Raw genomic sequence first — 20,819 nt, 5'->3', positions numbered from 1 at the left:
GCCATGCATGTGCATGCACACCACCAAGACATTTCCTCAGCCGTTTCATTTGTTTCGAGCAAAACAGAAAGAGAGAGAGCGAGAGAAAGAGATGAAGATCGAGAACAAAGGAGAGAGAGAGAAAGAAAGAGAGAGAGAGAGCTCCCACATTCATAGGTCTTTCACGGGAGAGCTGATCAAGAGAGATATTGAGTGAGACGGTTTAAATCCAGAAAGAAAAGGCAGAGAAAGACAAAGAAAGAACGAGAGGGAAATCAGTGAGGCACGCATAGCATGGGTAATGAAAGAAAAAAGGACTAAAGGCATCAGGAAGGTGTTCTTGAGAGGGTTAATGATATCTTGGAGCTTTTTCGAGTGTTACTGAAATACCTTTGAGATAATCAGCAATGTTCAGACTGAGGACAGTTGTAAATATGTGGTAAATAGCAAAGAGTTTAGTAACATGAAGCACAAGAAAAATGACGAGTCATTCCGCACACACTAGGGAGTAGTGGTCACAAACTTTAGGTTACATACAGCTTCAATCTGTGTGCCCGCCGTGGCAAAGAATCGCTTATAGACTTTGTACCTTTTTTCATTTGTTACAGTTCTTTCTTTTTTTAATTTCTACTTTTTTAATTCTTAATTCCGGTGTAAAGTATTTGATGTACATTACAGAGATGCAAGTGCATTGTGTATATTACACAAAAGACCAGTGTTTCCTCTCTCTCTGTGGTTCCTACTAACCTTTATCTATTCCATTCCTAGAGGTCAATACTGTTTGTCAACAAACAGAACCCTTGCCTAGCAACCCACACAAAAGTATGTCAGCGGCAGAATGAAGACCAGTCAGAAACGAAACATTGCATATCTGATGGTGTTGATCTGAGGGGGGTTGTAACAATAGCAAAACATCAGCATCATTCATCATCCCTGGTGCTCCTCCACTGCCTGTTGACTGGTTTACCCGCCGTAGAAAGACTCCATTTCCCAACATGCTGTGCATTGTTTCGTGTCCCTTGATCACCTTGACATGGACCATGTGTATCTCCCACAACCAAGCCTCCCTGTGAACTGTGCTCATTGTCAGTTTTTAAAAACGTGCCAAACGTATTTGTCTCGGGACCCTCGGGGGATAACATGGAGCTTCTGTTGAAGATTCCGCTCAACAGCAAGTCCTTGGTTCTAATGATGCCAGTTTGTAAATGCTTTTTTTTAATAATGTGTTTTAATTGAATAAAGCTGTGTATACTGTAACAGGACTGGGTCACTACCAAGGAGGGGCAAATGTCTTTGAGAGCTTCATTCCCTCCAAAGATGTACAAATTAGATGACTGTGTTGTACAATAATCGATGTTTGAGAGAAGAAGAAAAAAGAGATTGGTGGCAATTACGTTCATGGTAGAAAACTGTTAATAGAGTATGAATATATATTATATAAATATAAATATATACTTTTTATGTGCAGATGTGGATGTCACTTATAGCAGCAACGAAAAGACTTAAAAAACTACATGTAGGATTTTGTTCACATAGATTTTTTGGTCTACACACTAAAATGTTGAATTTGTGTAGTCATGTTGTTGCTATGTGATATAGGGGAGACCAGGGTCTGCTTTAGGTCTACATGCAAGTCACAACACTACAAGACAAGGTGCTACAGAACTAGACATACCAATGTGTGAATATTTGGTGTTAACAGTTTCCTGGCACTTGATGTCCCTAAAGCATTGACTAGTTAACCACAAAATAAAGAACTGAAGATCCTTTCAAATAGACCTACAGTAAAGTAAACAACTAGTTGTTTACTTTACAATATGTTGAGTTGACAATATGCTTCCGGTTCTGTAGTTCAATACTGCGTTATACGGAGGTCATGGACTTCTAGGAGAATGAATTCTATTCGTTATAACACATTGTATTTGTTTACTTTAGATAAAAATGCAACCCCTGTGTTTAAAATGGACCCCTCTCCGAAGGACCTTCCCTCCTGCATGACACAATGTCATAGGTCCACTTCTTCTGATCCAATGTGCTATTAAGTTCAAACAGACTAGGACTAGCCTGGGTCGTCAAGTGCATGAGCAATTATTCCAAGAGTAAACGTTAATCAAAACACTTATGGAACCACAGAATTCAAAGAAGGATTCAATTTACAAACCATTCTTACACAGATCCCTGGTCTCCCCTACTGTACTGTTTAGAAGTCTAGACATCATCTGCAGATGCTTTCAAAAGGAACAACGATGCAATTTCCCCCGACTGGTGAAACGACACGACTTGTCCTATTGAGGTACCTTCTATGTAGTCAGCATATGGAGCCAGACCATGTCCTTGTGAAAAGTAGACAGAAATCTGACTAAACTGTATGGGTTACAAACGTCAGTAACCTTTTTGTTGCTAGACAAACGTGTTTTAAAAATAAAAGAAAAATGTGAATCTTTCTATTGCCTCAACAGATTGCAACTGCTACAAAGATATAAACAGACCATCGAAGCGCTTACAGTTTTTGGTGTTGTTTTTTCATGGTCACAGTTTCTCGCGTTTTCTTGTTCTCTGTCTCTGAAACGATCCATCTTGTGAGACGCTTCCTACAATCATTGTTACCACCTTAGATGAATAGGAACAGAATAAGATGTGGTGATTTGGCAAAGAAATCCACTTAGTAGTTGTGCTGGAACAAAGCAGGGTGCTAGGCTGATCAAGCAATCACCACCTTTCAGAAACGTCCAACGGGTGTCAATGAATACCTCTCTTCTCTCTCTCTCTGTCTGCCCATCAGAAATGTGCCATCTTATCAACAACAAGGTGCCTCATTTTCTGCATGGGCTTCTCCAGCCACACTTATCCAGCGTCACACAGGCTACTGTGCATCCACACACGAACATGACACCTGGGCCCGAGGGACACAAGCTCCAGGGGACATGCACAGTTGCACATAGAACAAGCCCATTGCCGTCACATAAAGTGTTTCACTTCTCTCTCATGAGAGCGCCCGATACTGCAGTTCCTTCACATAGCTCAAAAGAGCTTTCCAAAGCTTTAGAATATGACATGGAATATTCCATTATATCCCTTTAAATTTTAATTGCATGGCTAATCCTAGGAGAATCCATCATTCTGTGGCCGCTCTGTGTGTGTGTGTGTGTGTGTGTGTGTGTGTGTGTGTGTGTGTGTGTGTGTGTGTGTGTTTGTGCGTGTGTGTGTGTGTGTGTGTGTGTGTGCGTGCGTGTGTGTGTGTGTGTGTGCGTGTGTGCGTGTGTGTGAGTGTGTGTGTGTGTGTGTGCATTTGTGATAGAGCAAGAATAAGAGTTTGTGTGAGTGAGACAGCTGCCTGAGTCAGTCAAGAGTTGAATAGTCTGCAGTGTCCTCTAGTGGACTAGTAGAGAACTGTATATGCAGGTCAGGTCTTCCATTTTCTCCTGGATGGCCTACTGCTGCACACTGACTGACTGCAGATACTGTACAAGCTACCACAGTCTCTGAAGATGTACTCAGATAATAGGCAATGCATTTGATATAAGCTTCAAACAGTAACCAAAATGTCCTTTGCTTATGTAAGTCATGCAATTACATAACTTTGATGATTATGCAAATAATGTTATTCTACAAAAAGAGCAGTTACATAATCGCTTTGGACCATTTAGCATATACATTGATATTCATATGTGAAAGGGCGTGGGCAATACATAGTGTCTGTAGTTTTGATGCCTATCCACATTGACCAACTGCTACTGGAAATGTTGATTTAATAGTAAAACAAAACGACTCCCATTTGATTGGTCTGTTTGCCTTGAGACATACAAATAAGCTATATATAAAAACATATATAAGCTGTGAGTGAATACCCACTGTGTATGGTGTATGAGGTCGGCACAGACCCTCCACTCTCCTCCTGAACACTCCGTGTTGGCTCAGAGTGACCTGCCCTGTGCCCTAGCTGGAACCACTTCATTTAGTAAAGTTATGGCCTGACCAAGTGACTCTTATACAATGCAATGACATGCCAAGAACCATTCATTACTGCTCCCCTTTTGCCCCATCCGCAATCACCCACCCCTCCCCCTCACACCCGCCAAGGCTAATGGCATTTTAAGTGACTTGTCTTAAAGCAGAAATAACGTAATCTTTATTGACAGTTGAGCGTTCAAACAATCAACTGATAACATTTAAAATATGCGTCAATAATAGGCCTACCCCTAAAACTGCAACCTGCATACACAGAGAACTGTCTTGGAGAACACATCAAATGTGTATCAAATAAGCCAATAACACAAAGAACTGATCGATTCATGAATACAAAAAATACATCTGTACGAAGTTCAAGTATTAGTTCCTCCCTTTGAGAACACTTAAATTATATTCCAGATAAGTAGCACAAACGGAAAACTTCTTTCTTTCTTCCAGCTGACGCAGTTGTATGAGGTCCACAAAAATCCAGGTCTGTCGGTTTGTTGCTCACCAGAGAATTCCAGAGCTAAAGGATGTAAAGGGGCACTTCAAACAAAACATGCCACGTCACTCAGTAAACACATGGAGGTCTGAGGTGGCCTGTCCATTTGTGAAAGACCAAGAACGACAGCGTGTGTGTGAGCGAGACAGCTGCCTGAGTCAGTCAAGAGTTGAATAGTCTGCAGTGTCCTCTAGTGGACTAGTCCACTCCGAGTCCAAGGAAGTGCTGCTGGAGCACTCTCTCCTCCTCCTCCTCCTCCATGTAGGCTAGCATGTCCTCTAAACCTCACGTTGTCTCTCATCCTTCTTCAACCGAAAGCTCCTTCTCTCCCCGTCCTCCCTCACCTCCTCCTGTTGGTAGGCGCCCGTCTCTCACGGTCCTCCTCCGCCCTCCTCCTCTCCTCCTTTATGGCCTTGTAATTCCACTTGGGGATCTGCAGGTGGCTGTTTTCCCTGCTCCTGCGCTGCTTCTCCAGGTGGTTGGCGTTAGCCGGAGCCTTGCAAAGCCTCACCTTGGGCACCACCATGCCCGGCCGCACGCTGCTCCGCCTCATCAGGTGGAGCGGCAGCAGGCTGGTGCGGCGCAGCGCCACCGTCGACGCCGACATCACGTCTCCCATGTCCCGGAGGACCTGCGGCTGCAGGCTGGACCGCCGGTCCGTCTTCTTGGGCACCAGGAGCACGCGGGAGTTCTGGAACAGTCTCTTGTAGTTGTTGAGCCTCTCCGGCCCCAGACGCTTCAGCTCGTCCAGGCGCTGCTTCCTCAGGATCTCCTGCACGGCCAAGCGGCGCTTCCCCACGCACGGCGGGCTGCCCGGCGCCACCGTGCGGCACACGGGGGCGACGAGAGGGCTGACCAGGCTGGTGGTGATGCGGACCGTGTGGTCGAGGACTCCGTCCTCCAGCGCGTTGGTCTTGGTGCGGAGGTTGAAGGAGCAGCAGTCCATGGCCATCTGGGAGATGCGCCGCCAGCAGGACTTTGGCTCCTGGGCCTGGGCCACTAGCTCCTGTAGGAGGGGCCACTCCAGCCGGTAGGCGTCGCAGAACTGCTCGGCGCACGGCTGCTCCATCAGCCGGGTCATCAGGGCGGCCGTGTCGTAGCGGCCGGTGAACAGCGCCCACTCCCGCGGGGTCATCTTCCGGCCGTAGTCGCGGGCCTCCACGTCCCCGCCTAGAGCAGAAGCAGACACGCTAGACACGTGGAACCTGTGCTGAAAACACACGACGCACGCGACCCGTACCCTCTACAAGCGACATTGTGCATCATGTCACGTGTAAGTGTACGTCTAATAAAAACACTGTCTCACGTGGTCGAGAGGTTGAGAACTCTAAACATTAACTCTAGCCAAGAGAGTTGAAAGACGGAATTAACAAAAGACGTACGACTAGTTATCGTTGTGCCTGTTCAAAGGCAAGTGAAAATACAAAATGGGAAAGGGTGGGACCTCGTCCAATTCATGTTTTACCTGCCATCATGAGAGCCCTGACACAGTCAGCCCTGCCCTGCATGGCTGCCTTCATCATGGCTGTGAAGCCGTGACAGTTCCTCCGCTCTAAGTCCAGGCCAGGGAAGTAGTTGAGTAAGTAGTTGGAGATCATGACGTGACCTTGAGGTGGAGGAGCAACAAACACACAAGTTCATACAGCACAGCACCACAGGAGGAGGGAATTGTGACAGGACTTGAAATGAAAGGCTAGACTTCTGCTGTGTTTTACGACAGCAGCAGAACCAAATGAAAGACAACTGAGAACGTGTGGATGTGTCTCAATACTCTACAGCCTCCCTTTCTTGTCTTTTTCCCCCAACAATTACATAAAAACACAAGGGCAAGTAAAATCAACATGGAAGCACCCCAACAGGAATACCTCCATGGACATACCTGTCAAGTTCAAAGGTTTTGGAGCAGAATGAATGAAGTTGACACAGAGAAGACCATTGAAGACAATTGAGGCACACCCTCATAGTTATGGTACCTGCTTGAACAGCTGTGATGAGGGCTGTGTTGCCCTCGTTGTCTTGCCAGTTGATGTCAATGTAAGGACATGAAGCAAGAGCAATAACCACATCCACGTAACCTTGGTAACAGGCCAGCATCAACCCAGACTGAAACAAACAAATCATCATCATAACATTAATTATTTATCCTTCTCATCATTCATTATACATTAAGGGTTTGATTTTAAGGAAGAAACATTGCTGTTTTGGGGATACAATATTTACAGATTTGGTATTGGCATTGAGATCATTCTGAGAGACTTTCCTTGAGTCAATCCAACACTGCAACAAGCTTTCCAAGCTGAATAATGTACATTAAGTTTAAAGGATACATCAGTAATGACTTTGTTTAATCTCATTTACCAAGCTAAACATATGTAGAATCAACCTCACAGCCCCACAGTTATTCACATTTGTACATGTTGCACCTTGTGAGTGCTACAGTAGCTAACATGTTGCAGATACCTATGCCAGCTGCAGCATCGGCAACTACGTCTGCTAGCGTGTCTGACGTGAGGTCATTGAGGGCCTTGATAGTCTTAAGACCTGAGTCTGATTGCTCTTGATCCTCAGATTCCTCACCAGGGTCAATTGGATCTATAGCTTTGCTTTTCAAGGTGCTTCCTCAACTAGCTAGCTAAGATTATACTACAAAGACAAGTATGGTTTGCATTAACTGACTAAGGCCCAAAATAATTAATCTGTGTAATTTTATGTGTTATAGATATTATTATGCGTGGTGCTTTTTGTACTCTATCCAACCACATGAAACATATGTGTTGTGAAACTGTTTTAAAGTTTGTTTTAGTGGAATTCCATTAATGAGTATAGAATGTAGAATGTATGTCTTTGTCTTAACTTTGTTCAAATGAATTTGGTTGATTGTGTGGCCCCATGGACACTAGGGGAGTTTATCCAGTATGTTCTCAGGGTCTGAAGTGCCCAAGCTCTTTTGTTGCCTAGTTCAATATTCTAGAAAAAACACTCCCATTGTCTTAGGCTCAAATGTGACCCGTTTCAAGTTAAAAATATTTCATAAATATTATCCTTTTTTTGGAGCAAGGCTTCTAAACAGATATATAAGCCCAGCCATAACCAATCTTTTTAAGGTTCCCAGCAGGTGCTGACAGAGCTGGGAACAGATGACCCTGGGAACATAGGATTGACACTAGGTAACAAATAGGGTTGTGAAAGCAGCACCGAAGGTCATTGGTGCAGAGCTCCAGTCGCCATAGCGACTTCCACATCACACGCTGCTGCAGCAGAGCCCTATCCATCACCACAGACACCACCCACCCAGCTGTCATCTGTTTACACCGCCTACCTTCAAGAGGCGGGACATCCTGACAAGAACAAACAGGTGTCGTGAGAGCTTCTTCCACCAGGCGGTGGGAATACTCAACAAGTGTTGAGTAGTCAATTGGCCACCCCAGTCTGGACTGTTCCCCCCACACCCTGCCACCACCTCACCTGGGTCACACCCCCCTGAACATCCTGCCCCCCTACCAGACTATAAACCACCCGACACCTCTCACCCCAGTCTCTCCACAAGTCACCCTACATCCACTTAAATCCGGCCCAGATTGTTAGGTTATTTTTAGCTGAGGTTATTCTCAGTTGTTTAATGTGAATTATTGAATGAGATGGAAGGAAACCTACGTACCGTACAAACACAGGGAAAGGGGGGAGTACTTAGATAAAAGGAACTTAAGGTGGCACTTGCTGTCTAACAAGCCCTTTCTGATCCCTTTGGGAACACAAATATAAGTCTGAGCTAATAGTCTTTCACATGACCATCTGTCTGCTGCTGCACTACACCCTACTGGTCCTTCATGACACTGCACTGCAGGTGAGGATGTCAGAGTTGATCGCTGGGTTAACTTTGTTTGTTCAGTTGCTTTTTAATGACAATTCTCCCCACTGTACTGCACGTTAGTGATTATTGGGAATTAAATACAAGTCCCTGCTGTTGAAATGTCCCTTCTGCGACAAAGCCAGTTAATTGCATAACAGGACTGATAATATGAAAAAGACCCAGAGAAAACAAAATGAGCAGTGCAGTTGTCCAGTACTGCTTATTCATCACATTTATCAAGAGAGGTTATACTGTGTGTCTCAATGGGCAGAAGTGACATACCGTAGTTGAGATAGTATGTACTTTGTTTGTTGTTCACTCCGGCTTAGCCAGAGCTAGACCTGGGATCTTTGTCAGCGTCACATCATCACATGTGCCATCCATCTGACGCAGATACAGCTTTGCAATGCTGATTTAGCAACAAGCTGGACATCCGCTTCCATCACACATATGCAATTCAATCCCACTTTTCATTGTTAGTCAGATGAACGTACTAGTGACTGGTTATTGGCCTATCTGCTATGTTTTACAAACAGGTTTTTCTTGGAGGATTCCACAGCAGACTTTTGCAATCTGATTAAGACATGATTACGTTTTTAATGTTTAATTGAGGTAAACCTCTGATTCTGAGAAATGTACTCTGGAATTACAACACTGATCTATAAAGAGCTCAGTAGATTTATATTTGGATAGTTTGGCACCTTATGTGTCTAGGTCATGTCAGAAGTCTTTTGTGCCACGTGTGACATGACACTTGTATTTGGCTATGAAGGCACAGAACAGGTTTCAACTCCAGTTAAAAGTTGCCTGAGAAATGCAGACTACATGCCAAATGATGTATCCAACAGTATGATTCAGCAGTAACATAATCCTGCAACTAGCAGGCAGCAGGCCACTCCTGTCATTAGCACACTAATAGTATGTCAGTGACTAAAAGTGCCTTTAAAAGTCAAAGGGTAGTTACCATTGCACTGCAACACTGATTACTGGAGCTGCCTCCAAAAGCATGCACCTAAACACTGATCTCTGAGCATTTCTCTAGTTCTTGTACACTCGTGATGCCACTGGATCAGAGTTATATCAGTTGATACAAGTCTTGGTTCTTCACTTGGCTGATATCTTGGTGAACTCTTTAAAAGCTAAACCATGATTATGGGCTGCCTGGGCACTATGTCCCAGAGCAATCCCCCACCCTACCCATCTGTTTCCTGGGCTTAACCAACTGATCTGTGTCTTAGCTAGCACTGAGTCTTTTTAAACATGAGTATCTGTACCTCTACTTGGTTGGAGGGTGTGTGTACTTTTGCCATCTCTGTATCTCTCAGCAATTTTTGTAACTCAGCACATGATTGTGTGCTTCGAAATGCTAAAGCCACAGTGTAATCTGAGGGCACTTTCTGTTTTCTACTGTACTCTTCTGTACACTGTACAGTCTTGCAATGGAGTTATTTCAGTGTTTGACAACAAGTATTAAATAAGTGCTGGGTAGTGCTTGTTTACTAGGGACAAACATTTTCCAGTTAAACCCAATGCACTACCCAACGTACCTCAAGCGCAGTGTTAAGTTCCAGAGTATTATATCTCTTGAGTTCTAGAATGTATGGGAGTTCTAGGCTGTGTGTGGATTTTGTACGTGAAGTGCGAGAGTTGTGTTGAAGTGCGAAAACCTACTCTTCTGTTTTTGTCTGTTTCCTTGACCTCTTCCTCCTTCAAGCCCTGCCGTATCATGATCTTCACAATGATGGAGTTGTTGTTGCTGCAGGCCTTGAAGAAGGACACCGATTCAGGGCTCTCCTGGATGGGCTGTGAGAACAGGTGGCTCTTCCCCTGGTTCTCCGGCGAGTCATCCTGAGGGTAGAAGGAGTCGTCGGAGGCGATGCTCTGGCGGTCGGGGGGGAGATCTGGTAAGGAATCAAAGTCAAACTCCTCAAACTCCTGATAAATGTCATCGTCGTCGTCGTAGTAGTCGTCGGCCTCGCCGGCGTCTTCACCGCTGGAGCCGTCGTCTTCGTCCGAGAGGGACAGTTCTGGGGCCTCGTCCTCGTCAGGGCCCTTGCAGGTTCCCAGGGTCACCCCCACCCTGGCCCGTCCAGACATGCCATTCAGCTGCACCTTTACAGGAGTCCCCCCGCCTCCTGGGTCATCCGTGATCCGCACCATTCAAACCGTCAATCCCGGGCCCCGCCGCTTGAGCGAAACACTTGAATCATAGAATTTTGAGAATGCTAGAATGTTCACGGTCACACTGGTTCAAATGAGGTCACAAGCAACACAGCACAACACAGCACTCTCCGTTATCTCTTAAACGTTCAACAGACATTATGAGGTATGGAACATCCATTGTAATGTTTCAGAAACCTTCCTTTCAGAAGCGATGGTAATGGTTCAGGACTTCTTTACATCCACCAGGCTTTACCAACCTGTCATTAACCACAATGTTGACAGCAGATTCTCATTATCCTTGTGTAACTGACGCCAACTAGCAACCAGTAGTCCTGTAGACTTGAAATGTATCTATTTTTCTAAATCTCGATCATCAAGGATGTCCCATTAAAAAAAAGCTCTTTAAGTGCCAATCTTTCTGTAGATAAATTAGCTCCTCTGTCTCCTACTCCCTTGTGTCTGTATGAAAGTTTTTCAAAACTGTTTCTCCTAGCAAGAGCGACAGCAGAGAAGCAGTTTCTAAACTGACACTCAATAATCTCCTTAGAATCTCCCTCTCTCTCTCCCCCTTTCTCGCTCCTTCTCTCTAGCTCTCCCTCGCTCCTTCTCTCTCGCTCTCTCTTTTCTCTCGCTCTCTATCTCACTCTCCCCTGCCTCCCTCTCTCTTTCTCTGTCTCTCTAGCCTCTCTAAATTTCTTTGACTTCATTTTTGGTCTAAATTGACACCCTATTCTGAATGATATAATGCATTGTCGTGTCAAATTTGTTCGTAAAACTATGAGCGTACAGACGCACAGACTGCAATTTAATGTGCTGTCAGCTGTAGATGTGCAGGTGTCTTTCTTTAAAGCAGTGTTAACATTGCCGTAAAGGCAATAACCTGCATGCCATGTTTATTGAACATTGGTTAAAAACATCGAACTCTAATGACGTTAGTTGGGATTCCCTGGCTTTTTCACAATACCAGTCCTGCCCCCTCCAGTGTTTGCTTCATTTGCATGTGACCCTAATCTTTTACTGAACTGTGGGTCATTCGGCTGAAAGATAATTGGATGCAGCAAAAATAACACTGCCCGGCAAGTTCATTTGTCAGCTAAAAGTCATCCTGTCCAGACACTACAACTGGCATTTGATGATAGTTTGTTGCAAGGCTGTTTTTTCCTCGATGGCTCGACCTCAAATAAACCCTCACCGGGAGTATTGAGGTATTTTGATGATTTGACTTTCGTGGCCAGACTAGAGATAATCAGGGCTCTCAAATCTCATGCATTCGCCATGAGACTCGCTTATCAGCCATTTCTCACGCTCTCACGCAACACAATTGTATTTCTCACGCATTTCAACCATTTATCAGGCTGAGAAATAAGGTATAACTTGTCCCGCTATATACAATTATTGGACGAGGAGCAGGCATACTGAGATGATAGTTGTCTCGAGTTATACCGAGTAAAAAGCCAATCAGAAAACATCACCAGCAAACACAGGAACTTCTGCTCTTCGCAAGCTATTCGTACTCCTTACGAATGTTTTTACCAACAGTATCAGATCCATTCCAGATGTATTTTACGACTAAATCCGTTTTGAGATTTATACATCCAGGTTACGTAACCCAGAATGAGCAACGAGTTTGACACTGAAAGTAATAATTACATGTGACCATTAGTGCTTCAAATAGTTCCACAGCTGACATGTCTTTTAACACCCGAAGTCTCCGAACATAATCCTGTACATGTAAAAACGAGTAACAAACAACAAGCTATCATGCTAACTATATTTATTTTATTTGTATTCAAATTATTTTATGGCCCAAACAACAAAACCCTTTCTCCCACATAACTAATAAAATTCCATGAAGGGACTATAGAGTGATATTGATTCTCATAGAACACAACTGGTATGTATTGTTTTGTTCAAATACATCCACCCCATAAAAGGTGTACAAAATCCAATGACATTAAATAGCAATTGCAAATAACATTAAACCTGCACTTTAATGCCTGTACCACCTGTTGTGTGAAAATAGCATAGGCCATTATTGTAAATCATGTTCATAACTAACCAGCTTGGGTTAAATAAATTATAAATAAAACATTTTCATCTATGTGACACTGAATCAAAATGAATGGTTTTCATTCATTCATTCATCCATTGTCATCCCCAGAACATTCAAGGCTGTACAATTACACAGGTCGAAATCCCTTACAAATCATCAAGTGTACTTGCATATGCCACTAATTGCACATATAAAAATAGAACATTTGCTTAGAAATTAGTTTTAAGGTGAGAATTGTCCAGCTTTGTCTGTGTAGATACTCCTAGTCAATTGCTGGATCTCAACATACAGTATGCTCACACTGGAAAAACTTCAAATTCAGTCACAGACACTCAATATTACAAATTAAAATAGCCATTATTTGTAACCTTACAATAGACTAAAGTTTTATTTTAACATAACAAATATTCCTTTATTTACAAACCCAAGCTATCAAATCAATGTTCAAAACTGAACTCAGTCTCAACAGGAACATCTGAAATTCTGTTTTGTTGTGTGGTGTTATCACCACAAAGAAATACTGATGTTATGATTGCAAAAATAAAAATAAAAAAAATAAATGGCATTGAATCAACACTTGCTGAAAGTGCAAAATATCTATACTCTGAAACTATTCCCCATCATAGCCCCTCGTGTTTGGCTGGAGGTCTGCAGAGAGAAGACATCATCACACAATTAAGGAAACTTCTCTCACACTAATGCTGTAAACCACACTGTCCAAAAAAAAAAAAAAAAAAAGTTCACTAATAAATACAAAAAACGATGTGAAGCTGGTTCTGGCATTCACTGTCTCAGTCTCGTTCCTCAGAGGATGATCTTAAGTCCCGAGGTTAGATAGAATGTCTCTGAGGCCAATTAAGATTGTAGGTCAGGCACACCCATTGTAAAGTTGAACATAAAGTTAGAAACCACTGTGGCCTCCAGCAGAGTCCAGGACATCAACACTGGGCTGTCTACGAGTCTCCAGAGTACTTTAAAAGGTCAGACTTCCACAGCTAAGGTGTCTGATAGCAAATCCTCTCTTCCTATAAATCTGGGACAAAAGCTATTAAAAGAAAAAAAACAAGAACTGACTGAATGCCAGGAAGATGAGGCTAAGCTGTTTGTGAACAGCATTACCAACTTCCCTCGCTCATTTGGCAGTAGCAGGCAATTGTGCCAAACTCGTAATGACCGGCACCTAGAGGCTAGTCATTCAATACACCAAAATATTGTTAGTTCACTCAGTTGATTTTATGTTTTTGTGTCGCTTCTTTGAGGCTCAGGTTGACCTCGCTTGTGAGAAGGGAACGTCAGGGCAGCATCTAGTTGAGAGTAGAGCCACTGTGTGCTCCAGAGGGGCTCCTGCCTGTCTTGCGTTCGTAGTTCACCAGTCTCTGCCCAACTAGGTACCTGGAGCAAAGACGTAATGCTTACAGGATTTCGAGTCACAATGCTTCATAAATATTCAATTTGTACACTTTTCAATGCAGTTTCTTTAAGTCCTGTGTATAGTATGCTATTTAAATCACAGTTTCCAACAGATTCATTCATTAAATAAAACAAACATGTGCCGTGTTGTCCAGCCACTCACTTATCGTTCTTGATGTGTTCGTAGAGGCGTTTGAACTGTCGGATCTGAAAGGAGAGGATCCCGAGCAGAGCGACCACCATCAGCAGACACGGGTAGATCCTCCGGCTCACCAGGGTCTGCATCTCCAGGGTCACCCCTGAGAGGAAGAGGCCTGGTTAGGTCCCAGCTAGTCCTGACCTCCTGTCATGAACACCCGGTACACTCCATGTACACACACACACACACACACACACACACACAGACTGACCTAGTAAGGGTACTATTCCACTTGCAATAGTGTAGGGTACACAGAGAGACAGGAGCAGAACTGTGATGACAGGAGCAGCCAACTTATGGACGATGAACTGGAGGTCGATCTGTCGGATGCCGTTGGCGTACACCTAGAGGAAGGATAAACCACAGTCAGGCAGGCAGCTGGACCTCCCACACCTCCTGTGTCCTTGTCCCCCTGTGATGCAGCTATAACGCAGAGAGGGACCGACCTGTTCAATGACAGTCTTCAGCCACCACTGAGGTCCCATCAGAGTGATGGCAGCGATGATCTTAGCGTGGAGCACTCCCAGAGCCCAGTCCTGAAAAAACACCCCAACAACACACATGTCCAGGTCACTGCTCCAGTTATTCACCTCCTGTGGTCTTGTGTGATCAGTTTGGCGGTGCGAAATGAACTCAATTGTGTCATCTAGTTGGGAGTTCTGCTCTGGATGGTCGTATGTAGTGATGTGGCTGTGTTACGCAGTCCTACGACAGGGTGAGGGTTAACAGCGAGGCGCTATGCTGGCCATATGAGCATCCCGTACCTGCCAGGGGTAGAAGAGTGGCGTCTGGTCCAGAGGAACTCTGAGGGGAGCAACAATCACCAGCTCGAACAGCAGGCCCAGCAGCAGAGGAATCACACCCGCTAGGAGCACCGCGACGATCAGGGTCTTGATGATCTACACACACACACACACACACACAACACAAGCACAAAAGCACGAAAGCCCAAGCACGCACACACACAGCAAGAGAAAAGGTCCCCATTAGAACCCAACCCTGATCATCACCACCACGTCAAAAACACCTTCAACGACCACATCCAGTGTCACAGCCATGAGCAATGATAGTGCGTTAGATAGTTTTGTCATTACCGTTGGGGAGGGCATTACCATGAGGGTCCACTCGTGGACCTTGAGCATGATGATGTTGCGTCCCCGAGGCATCCAGGCCAGCAGGACACTGAAACCTCTGATGGACAGCCAGCACACGTACAGGCCGCATGCTGCCGTGTACAGCTCGTGGATCTTGGAGCTACCCATCCAGAAGGACATCAGCCAGCGGCCCGCACACACTGGAGGGGCGAGGGGGAAGGCGAGGGAGAGAGGGAGAGGTGAAGGAGGTGAGACAGGTAGACTTGTAGGATGAAGTGCGATTCTGAAACGTGTGTTTGTGGGTATTTTCACTTCTGTGCGGGTGTTGTTTTGTTTAACTATCCTAGTGGGGACATTTTCTTGTCGGTCCTCACAAAGATAGTAAAACAAAGTGTGTGTGTGTGACAGACCTGGCAGAGTGAGGCACACCAGGCTGGCCAGCAGCAGTGTCAAACACATGAGCACGATCAGCAGCACGATCTACCCAGACAAGAACACAGGTTAGTCACAACCAAAGCAACACCCATGACCACTGAGGACTACATTAGACGTATCTGCATTGATCTTTAGACAACCAGCAGCATAACCATATTTGGGTGAAAGCTACTTCCTGATTGTGAAGAAAGACTGACTGATTGGCTGCTGCTCACCCTGACAATGAACCTGGTTGGTCGTTGGTATGGCTGGAAGCCTACAGGCCCGCCCTGCTGCAGGATGGCCTGATGGGCGGCGTGTAGCCCCTCCCCTATGCCTGGAAAGGCATGGTTGTTGTTGCGACCGGGGAGGTTGTTGTTGTTGTGATGGTTGGCATCATTGTCCTCCTCCCCCGGTTCCCCCAGCAGATAGGAATGGAGGTCTCTGTGAGGGAGGGAAGGGGAGGGGAGAGGGTATTAAGTAAGTATTTTTGCAGTCTGAATGTGTGGTTATGAGAAGGAAGCAGTGTGTCCGGTGTCGAGGGAGAGACTCACAGCAGGTAGCCAGCAGTGAGGGTCCAGGCCCGGACCAGACCTTTGAGCCACTGGCGTGTGTGTCCCTGCTCCAGCAGAGCAGGCAGAACCACCTGTAACAGCAGCAGCTCCAGGGACAGCTCGCTGACCGGGGCGTCACTACACAGACATGGATCAATGGACAAAACATTTAACAACCAAATGAGAAGCTCACAGGACAGGGGCTGTACCATTTCCACAAGTCACCTAGCAACCATTCAGTATGCAGCTCAATGACTGACAGTTCCCCTACGATTCCCACCTGTAGAGCATCACATTATACGGGAGGAAGGCCGGGAGAAGGAGTTTGATGATCCGGATAGGAAGCCACAGCATCAGCAGGACTATGGTTCCAAACACGACCTGGAAGCGGAGCAGGGAGGGAGGGAGGGCTTTATAAAAGACATGGGAAAGAGGACAGGAGACAAAGAGAGAGGAAAGGAGAGGAGAGAATACGTAAGAAGATCTTGTTGACCCACCACGGAGAGGATGAACCTGCGCAGGTGTCTGTAGATGGGCAGGTGGATCATCTCCTGGACTGGGTTGAAGTCGGGATCGTTCAGGTTCCGGAGGAACCACAGAACGCCAGGCCTCAGCACCTGCACAGACAAGGATTTAGTGGACAAGGATAAGAACCAGTGGTATAGCTCACCTCCTGATAAGTATGGCTGTCAAGACCTACCTCTCGCAGTAGGAGGATGAAGGAGGCAAAGTAGAAGACATAGACCATTCCTACGAGCCAGTGGAGGAACATGGTGGTGCCCGGGGCAGACTGGAAACTCACCTCCCGGTCCTTTAGAGAGGCATCAAACATCTCCTGCAGAACACACACATCATCTCAAGATGTCACCTGCTGCTGCGCACCCGTGTGTTACAGATGAACGAACGACCGTTTGTCCAATCACTGAGGCTCGCTAGGTGATTGACGTACCAGGGAGCAAATGTCGAGCCACCAGCCACATATAAGAGGGAACACGCCTATCTCCACAACAACCAGCAAAGAGACCTGAGGAGATGGATAGGACACAAGTTTTATTGAATCAATGTAACTGATCCACTGTAAAGTATTATGGGTCGTCATTACTCATGCCTTTTACCTTGACAACGATGTAGCACACTCCAAGCAGTCGTCTGGATCTCTGGAACCTAACCAAAGCAGCCAGACCCTAAGGTGACTGTTAAGGAGAACACCACTGTTGTGCATTTCAGTCTTTCATACTTCATAGTGACAGCACACACATGCACACATATATTGGACACACAGTGGAAGGATACGTGACAGCACACACATGCACACATATATTGGACACACAGTGGAAGGATACGTGACAGAGTATAAGAGTGGCTGCCAAGAGGATGTATCCCACAATGGTGGTGATGAGGCCCTCGAAGTGGGAGGCACGCACCTGGAACAGCACACAGCATCATTAAGAGACAACACCCTTCTACTGGCTGGACACTTTCTGTGTGGGTATGAACTGTACACTTACATTTTCTTCAAATCCAAGTCCCACCACAGAGAAATGCCCGATGTGATAAGGGCAGAACGCTATAGCAGGGAAGGAAGGTATATGGAGTTTAAATGCCACGTTACAGTGTGTAGTGTATGAGAAGCAGAAGAACAAGGGTAGACTTACCGAACACCAGGATGAAGAGAGTGTTCAACGAGACCACCCAGAACACATGCTCCTAGAAGAAGAATAGAGACATGGGATGACAAACTCATGGCAGTCCGTCATCGTTAGCTAGGCTCATGGGGATGTTTGAAATGTACAGTGGTGTCTGTTGTAGCTGTCCAACATTTTTGAGAACATTTATGACATTATTATCGTAAATGAACACGTACTAGAAACACCAGGGAACCATCAAGACCCAGCATCTGTGATTTCAGAAAACAAATGTATTTTTTTTTAAGTACACTTTATACAACAAATTACAATAATTTGTATGGCAGGATGTCAAGTTCTTTAAAATTGCATATGCAGGCAGTAAAGGCTAAGCTATTCCCACTAGTGATATATTTAATCTATTTGAATTTAAATACAGTTGAAAGTCAATGACAACAGGTACTGACCCCTAACTCAAACTCACCCTTTCCCATGTCAACTCCTCTGCAGCCCTGTCCCACTCCAGAGCGTTCCAGTTCAGGTCATCTAGAGACACATACCAAGCAGTCACTGACACACTGCTGAAAGACCTGGCACGACACACACAATCCAGTTATGTGCAGTGAAGACGCCCAAGTCACTGTAACACACCTTGTCCTCCATTGTTGCCATCCACTCCATCATCTGCTCCGGCCTCGTCCTCATCCTCGTTCTCCAGCTCCCCGTCCTCCCCTGGGTCTAACCCTTCGTCAGGGGCCTCCCCCCCTCCTGCCTGCTCTCCTGGGGGGTCAGCCCCAGGGCCGGGCTCCCTCTCTCCTGGACCCTGCTGGGGAGGGGAAGAGGCACCAGGGCTGGGGGTCAACTCTGACACGATGCCACTGAACTACTTCAGATGTGCGTGGCCTCAATGTCGAGCATGATGAGGTTGTCTGGTTTGCTCCTAGAGCTTGTTTCCCGGCTGCTGTTGCATTTGACAGGCTATGGCTAGCACACTCTTGACTACAGAATCAAATATATGAGATTCATAAAAACTTCAGATTTTGTTCTCATTCCTACCTCTTTAAGTTAATGCTGTCTTTCGTTTACCTCATTGGGCCGTGCTGGTGGGTTGGGAGGCTGCTGCTGGTTCTGCTCCAGCCAGTGGGGGGCGCCACCATGAACGATCTGCTCTCTGAGCCAGACCAAACTAATGAAGGCACATAGTGTGCACGTCACCACAAAGCAGCCTTGCAAGGAGTCCGCCAGCAGGTTCTCACTGTGTGGACCGACATCAGAGTACACTTGGGGTTAATGGGTGTATGAAGAAATGGTGGGAACAGCATTTGTAATGTCCTTTTGAAAAGATTCAAACGTGGTTTGAGAGAGAGTGAGACACACACACACACACACACACACACAATCACTTACGTGGAGAGCATATCTAAGGGTAGGGTGAGGAGTGAGCTCACAGAGCCAGTAAACAAACACTTGTAGATTCGACCTGTAAAAGACACACACACACACATACACACTTTAGTTTGTATAGAACTCATTCACTCAACACACCCAATAAAGATGTCTACCTACAACGATTTTGCATCCTTTATTTAAGTTTAGCTTTACATAGAGGATGGATTTACATGCTGTTAAAGGAACCACTCCGAGCCAGGCGAATGCCACTAGAGTGTAGTGGAACCAGTATCTGACAGCTGTGCCCACACTTGTCACCAGGCCTGCACAAATGTCCTGGACAGGCAGTCTGGAAGGCATGTCTGGAGAGTAGACTGAACAGGAGAGAACAACAAGATCCTCAAGTGACTAAGTGACCATAGTGGCAAAGACTGACAACTTGGTCAGGGGAGAAAGGGGGTGAATGTGAGTCTGTGCGTGGAGGGAACAACTTACTTGGTGTAAAAGCAAATCTGTGTGTGCATAATTCACAGTACTCTTTTCTACTGTGTTTCAGCCACTGAACCAAGCTATAAACCAAAACAAAACAAGAGAGAGGCATGTCAAGTATATTAAGTATGATCAAATATAAAACATGTGTATGGAGAGTTTATGAGAGAAATGAACTGATCAACATAATTCGTTCAACCCGTACCAGTACCCTGAGGGTTGATTGTATGGGTTGAAGTGTACTTGAAGAGAACGTACCATTCCTGGTGGATGAACTTAATACTTCCAGTACAGACACAGGGGTGAAAGAGGGGCTTATCTTGGCTCCCCTCTGACCGACACACCCTACATATGTCTGCTGTTGGGCACAGGGAGAGGAATAAGAGGCAAAATACAGGATTTAGCACAGTGGTATGATTCCACGTACCTACAGTATGGATATCCTTTTGTTGGGAGACTGTTGGACTAGCTTATCATACTCGTTGCCATTAGCCTCGGCATATAATGTATTATTATTGGCGATACAAGGTTTACTGGACACGGAATATTGTGTGATATTATTGGTGTGAAAACTCCTAGCTATTGCTACTGTACAGTACATCGTGTGGCAGTTATCCGACACAAGTGCTGGATAGTCGCCTATACTACAGTAGTAAATACGTATAGCTCTATAGTTGCCCAACTCTTTCCTCACATATTTCGGGAAGTCATTAGCTGTAATTATTAAATAACGTTACAAGATGTATTGAGAACATCGTACTTCACGTACATAAAGTATCAGCACTAACATCAGCTAGTTAAAAAAAGTTACTACAGTACAGTTGTGGCGTATACTACCTTCCTCTGCGGTATCCATCTTGACAGCTTTGGCACAGCTACAGCAGCTTCGGCTAGCTAGCGGTAAAGCTAGCAGGCCAGCTACCTTATTAAGTTAGGTAAACCAAACACAATTCATGTCTAACTTGAGTATCAACGATTCTTGTACAGTTACAATGTAGCCAACTATTGTCGTCAACTATCAACTTTCTGTGTTATAATTTATATCAAGTCATATCAGATCCCACACTCGTTGTTTAGCAGCCTGAACATTCTGTCAGACCAAAGGTAAACATCGACACAATTGACAGGCCTACACATTTGAACCACT

General features: G+C 45.2%; 2 protein-coding genes across 3 annotated transcripts; both read right to left on the bottom strand.

The window, feature by feature from the left end:
• Nucleotides 1-4,091: 4,091 nt before the first annotated feature.
• Nucleotides 4,092-11,051, bottom strand: ankrd33bb (ankyrin repeat domain 33Bb). The gene is given in 6 exon segments (XM_062482342.1): nucleotides 4,092-5,039; nucleotides 5,041-5,153; nucleotides 5,186-5,602; nucleotides 5,898-6,038; nucleotides 6,406-6,535; nucleotides 9,954-11,051. Coding segments are annotated over 6 exon segments (1,557 nt in total). The 5' UTR covers nucleotides 10,443-11,051; the 3' UTR covers nucleotides 4,092-4,772.
• A 1,151-nt stretch (nucleotides 11,052-12,202) lies between these two features.
• On the bottom strand, nucleotides 12,203-20,797 carry marchf6 (membrane-associated ring finger (C3HC4) 6). 2 transcript variants are annotated; one of them, XM_062481001.1, is made up of 26 exons: nucleotides 20,510-20,797; nucleotides 19,931-20,030; nucleotides 19,679-19,752; nucleotides 19,414-19,557; nucleotides 19,202-19,274; nucleotides 18,881-19,049; nucleotides 18,446-18,620; nucleotides 18,279-18,340; nucleotides 18,034-18,066; nucleotides 17,825-17,876; nucleotides 17,678-17,736; nucleotides 17,513-17,593; nucleotides 17,285-17,353; nucleotides 17,119-17,193; nucleotides 16,870-17,004; nucleotides 16,667-16,786; nucleotides 16,450-16,550; nucleotides 16,170-16,307; nucleotides 15,852-16,059; nucleotides 15,612-15,681; nucleotides 15,202-15,401; nucleotides 14,872-15,006; nucleotides 14,554-14,643; nucleotides 14,319-14,451; nucleotides 14,072-14,207; nucleotides 12,203-13,890 (listed from the first exon to the last, which is right to left on the bottom strand). In XM_062481001.1, the coding sequence occupies exons 1-26, from the start codon at nucleotides 20,526-20,528 to the stop codon at nucleotides 13,803-13,805; spliced, it is 2,739 nt and encodes a 912-aa protein (XP_062336985.1). In that variant the 5' UTR covers nucleotides 20,529-20,797; the 3' UTR covers nucleotides 12,203-13,802. The 2 variants fall into 2 exon arrangements, with proteins under 2 accessions (XP_062336985.1, XP_062336986.1); XM_062481002.1 differs by having other exon boundaries at nucleotides 15,220-15,401.
• Nucleotides 20,798-20,819: the final 22 nt, after the last annotated feature.

This window comes from Osmerus eperlanus, chromosome 16 (genome assembly GCF_963692335.1).
Source record: "Osmerus eperlanus chromosome 16, fOsmEpe2.1, whole genome shotgun sequence".
In the NCBI taxonomy this organism is placed as follows: domain Eukaryota; kingdom Metazoa; phylum Chordata; class Actinopteri; order Osmeriformes; family Osmeridae; genus Osmerus; species Osmerus eperlanus.
The sequence above is the reverse complement of the archived record's forward strand: the minus strand, read 5'-3'. Positions and strand labels throughout refer to the sequence as shown.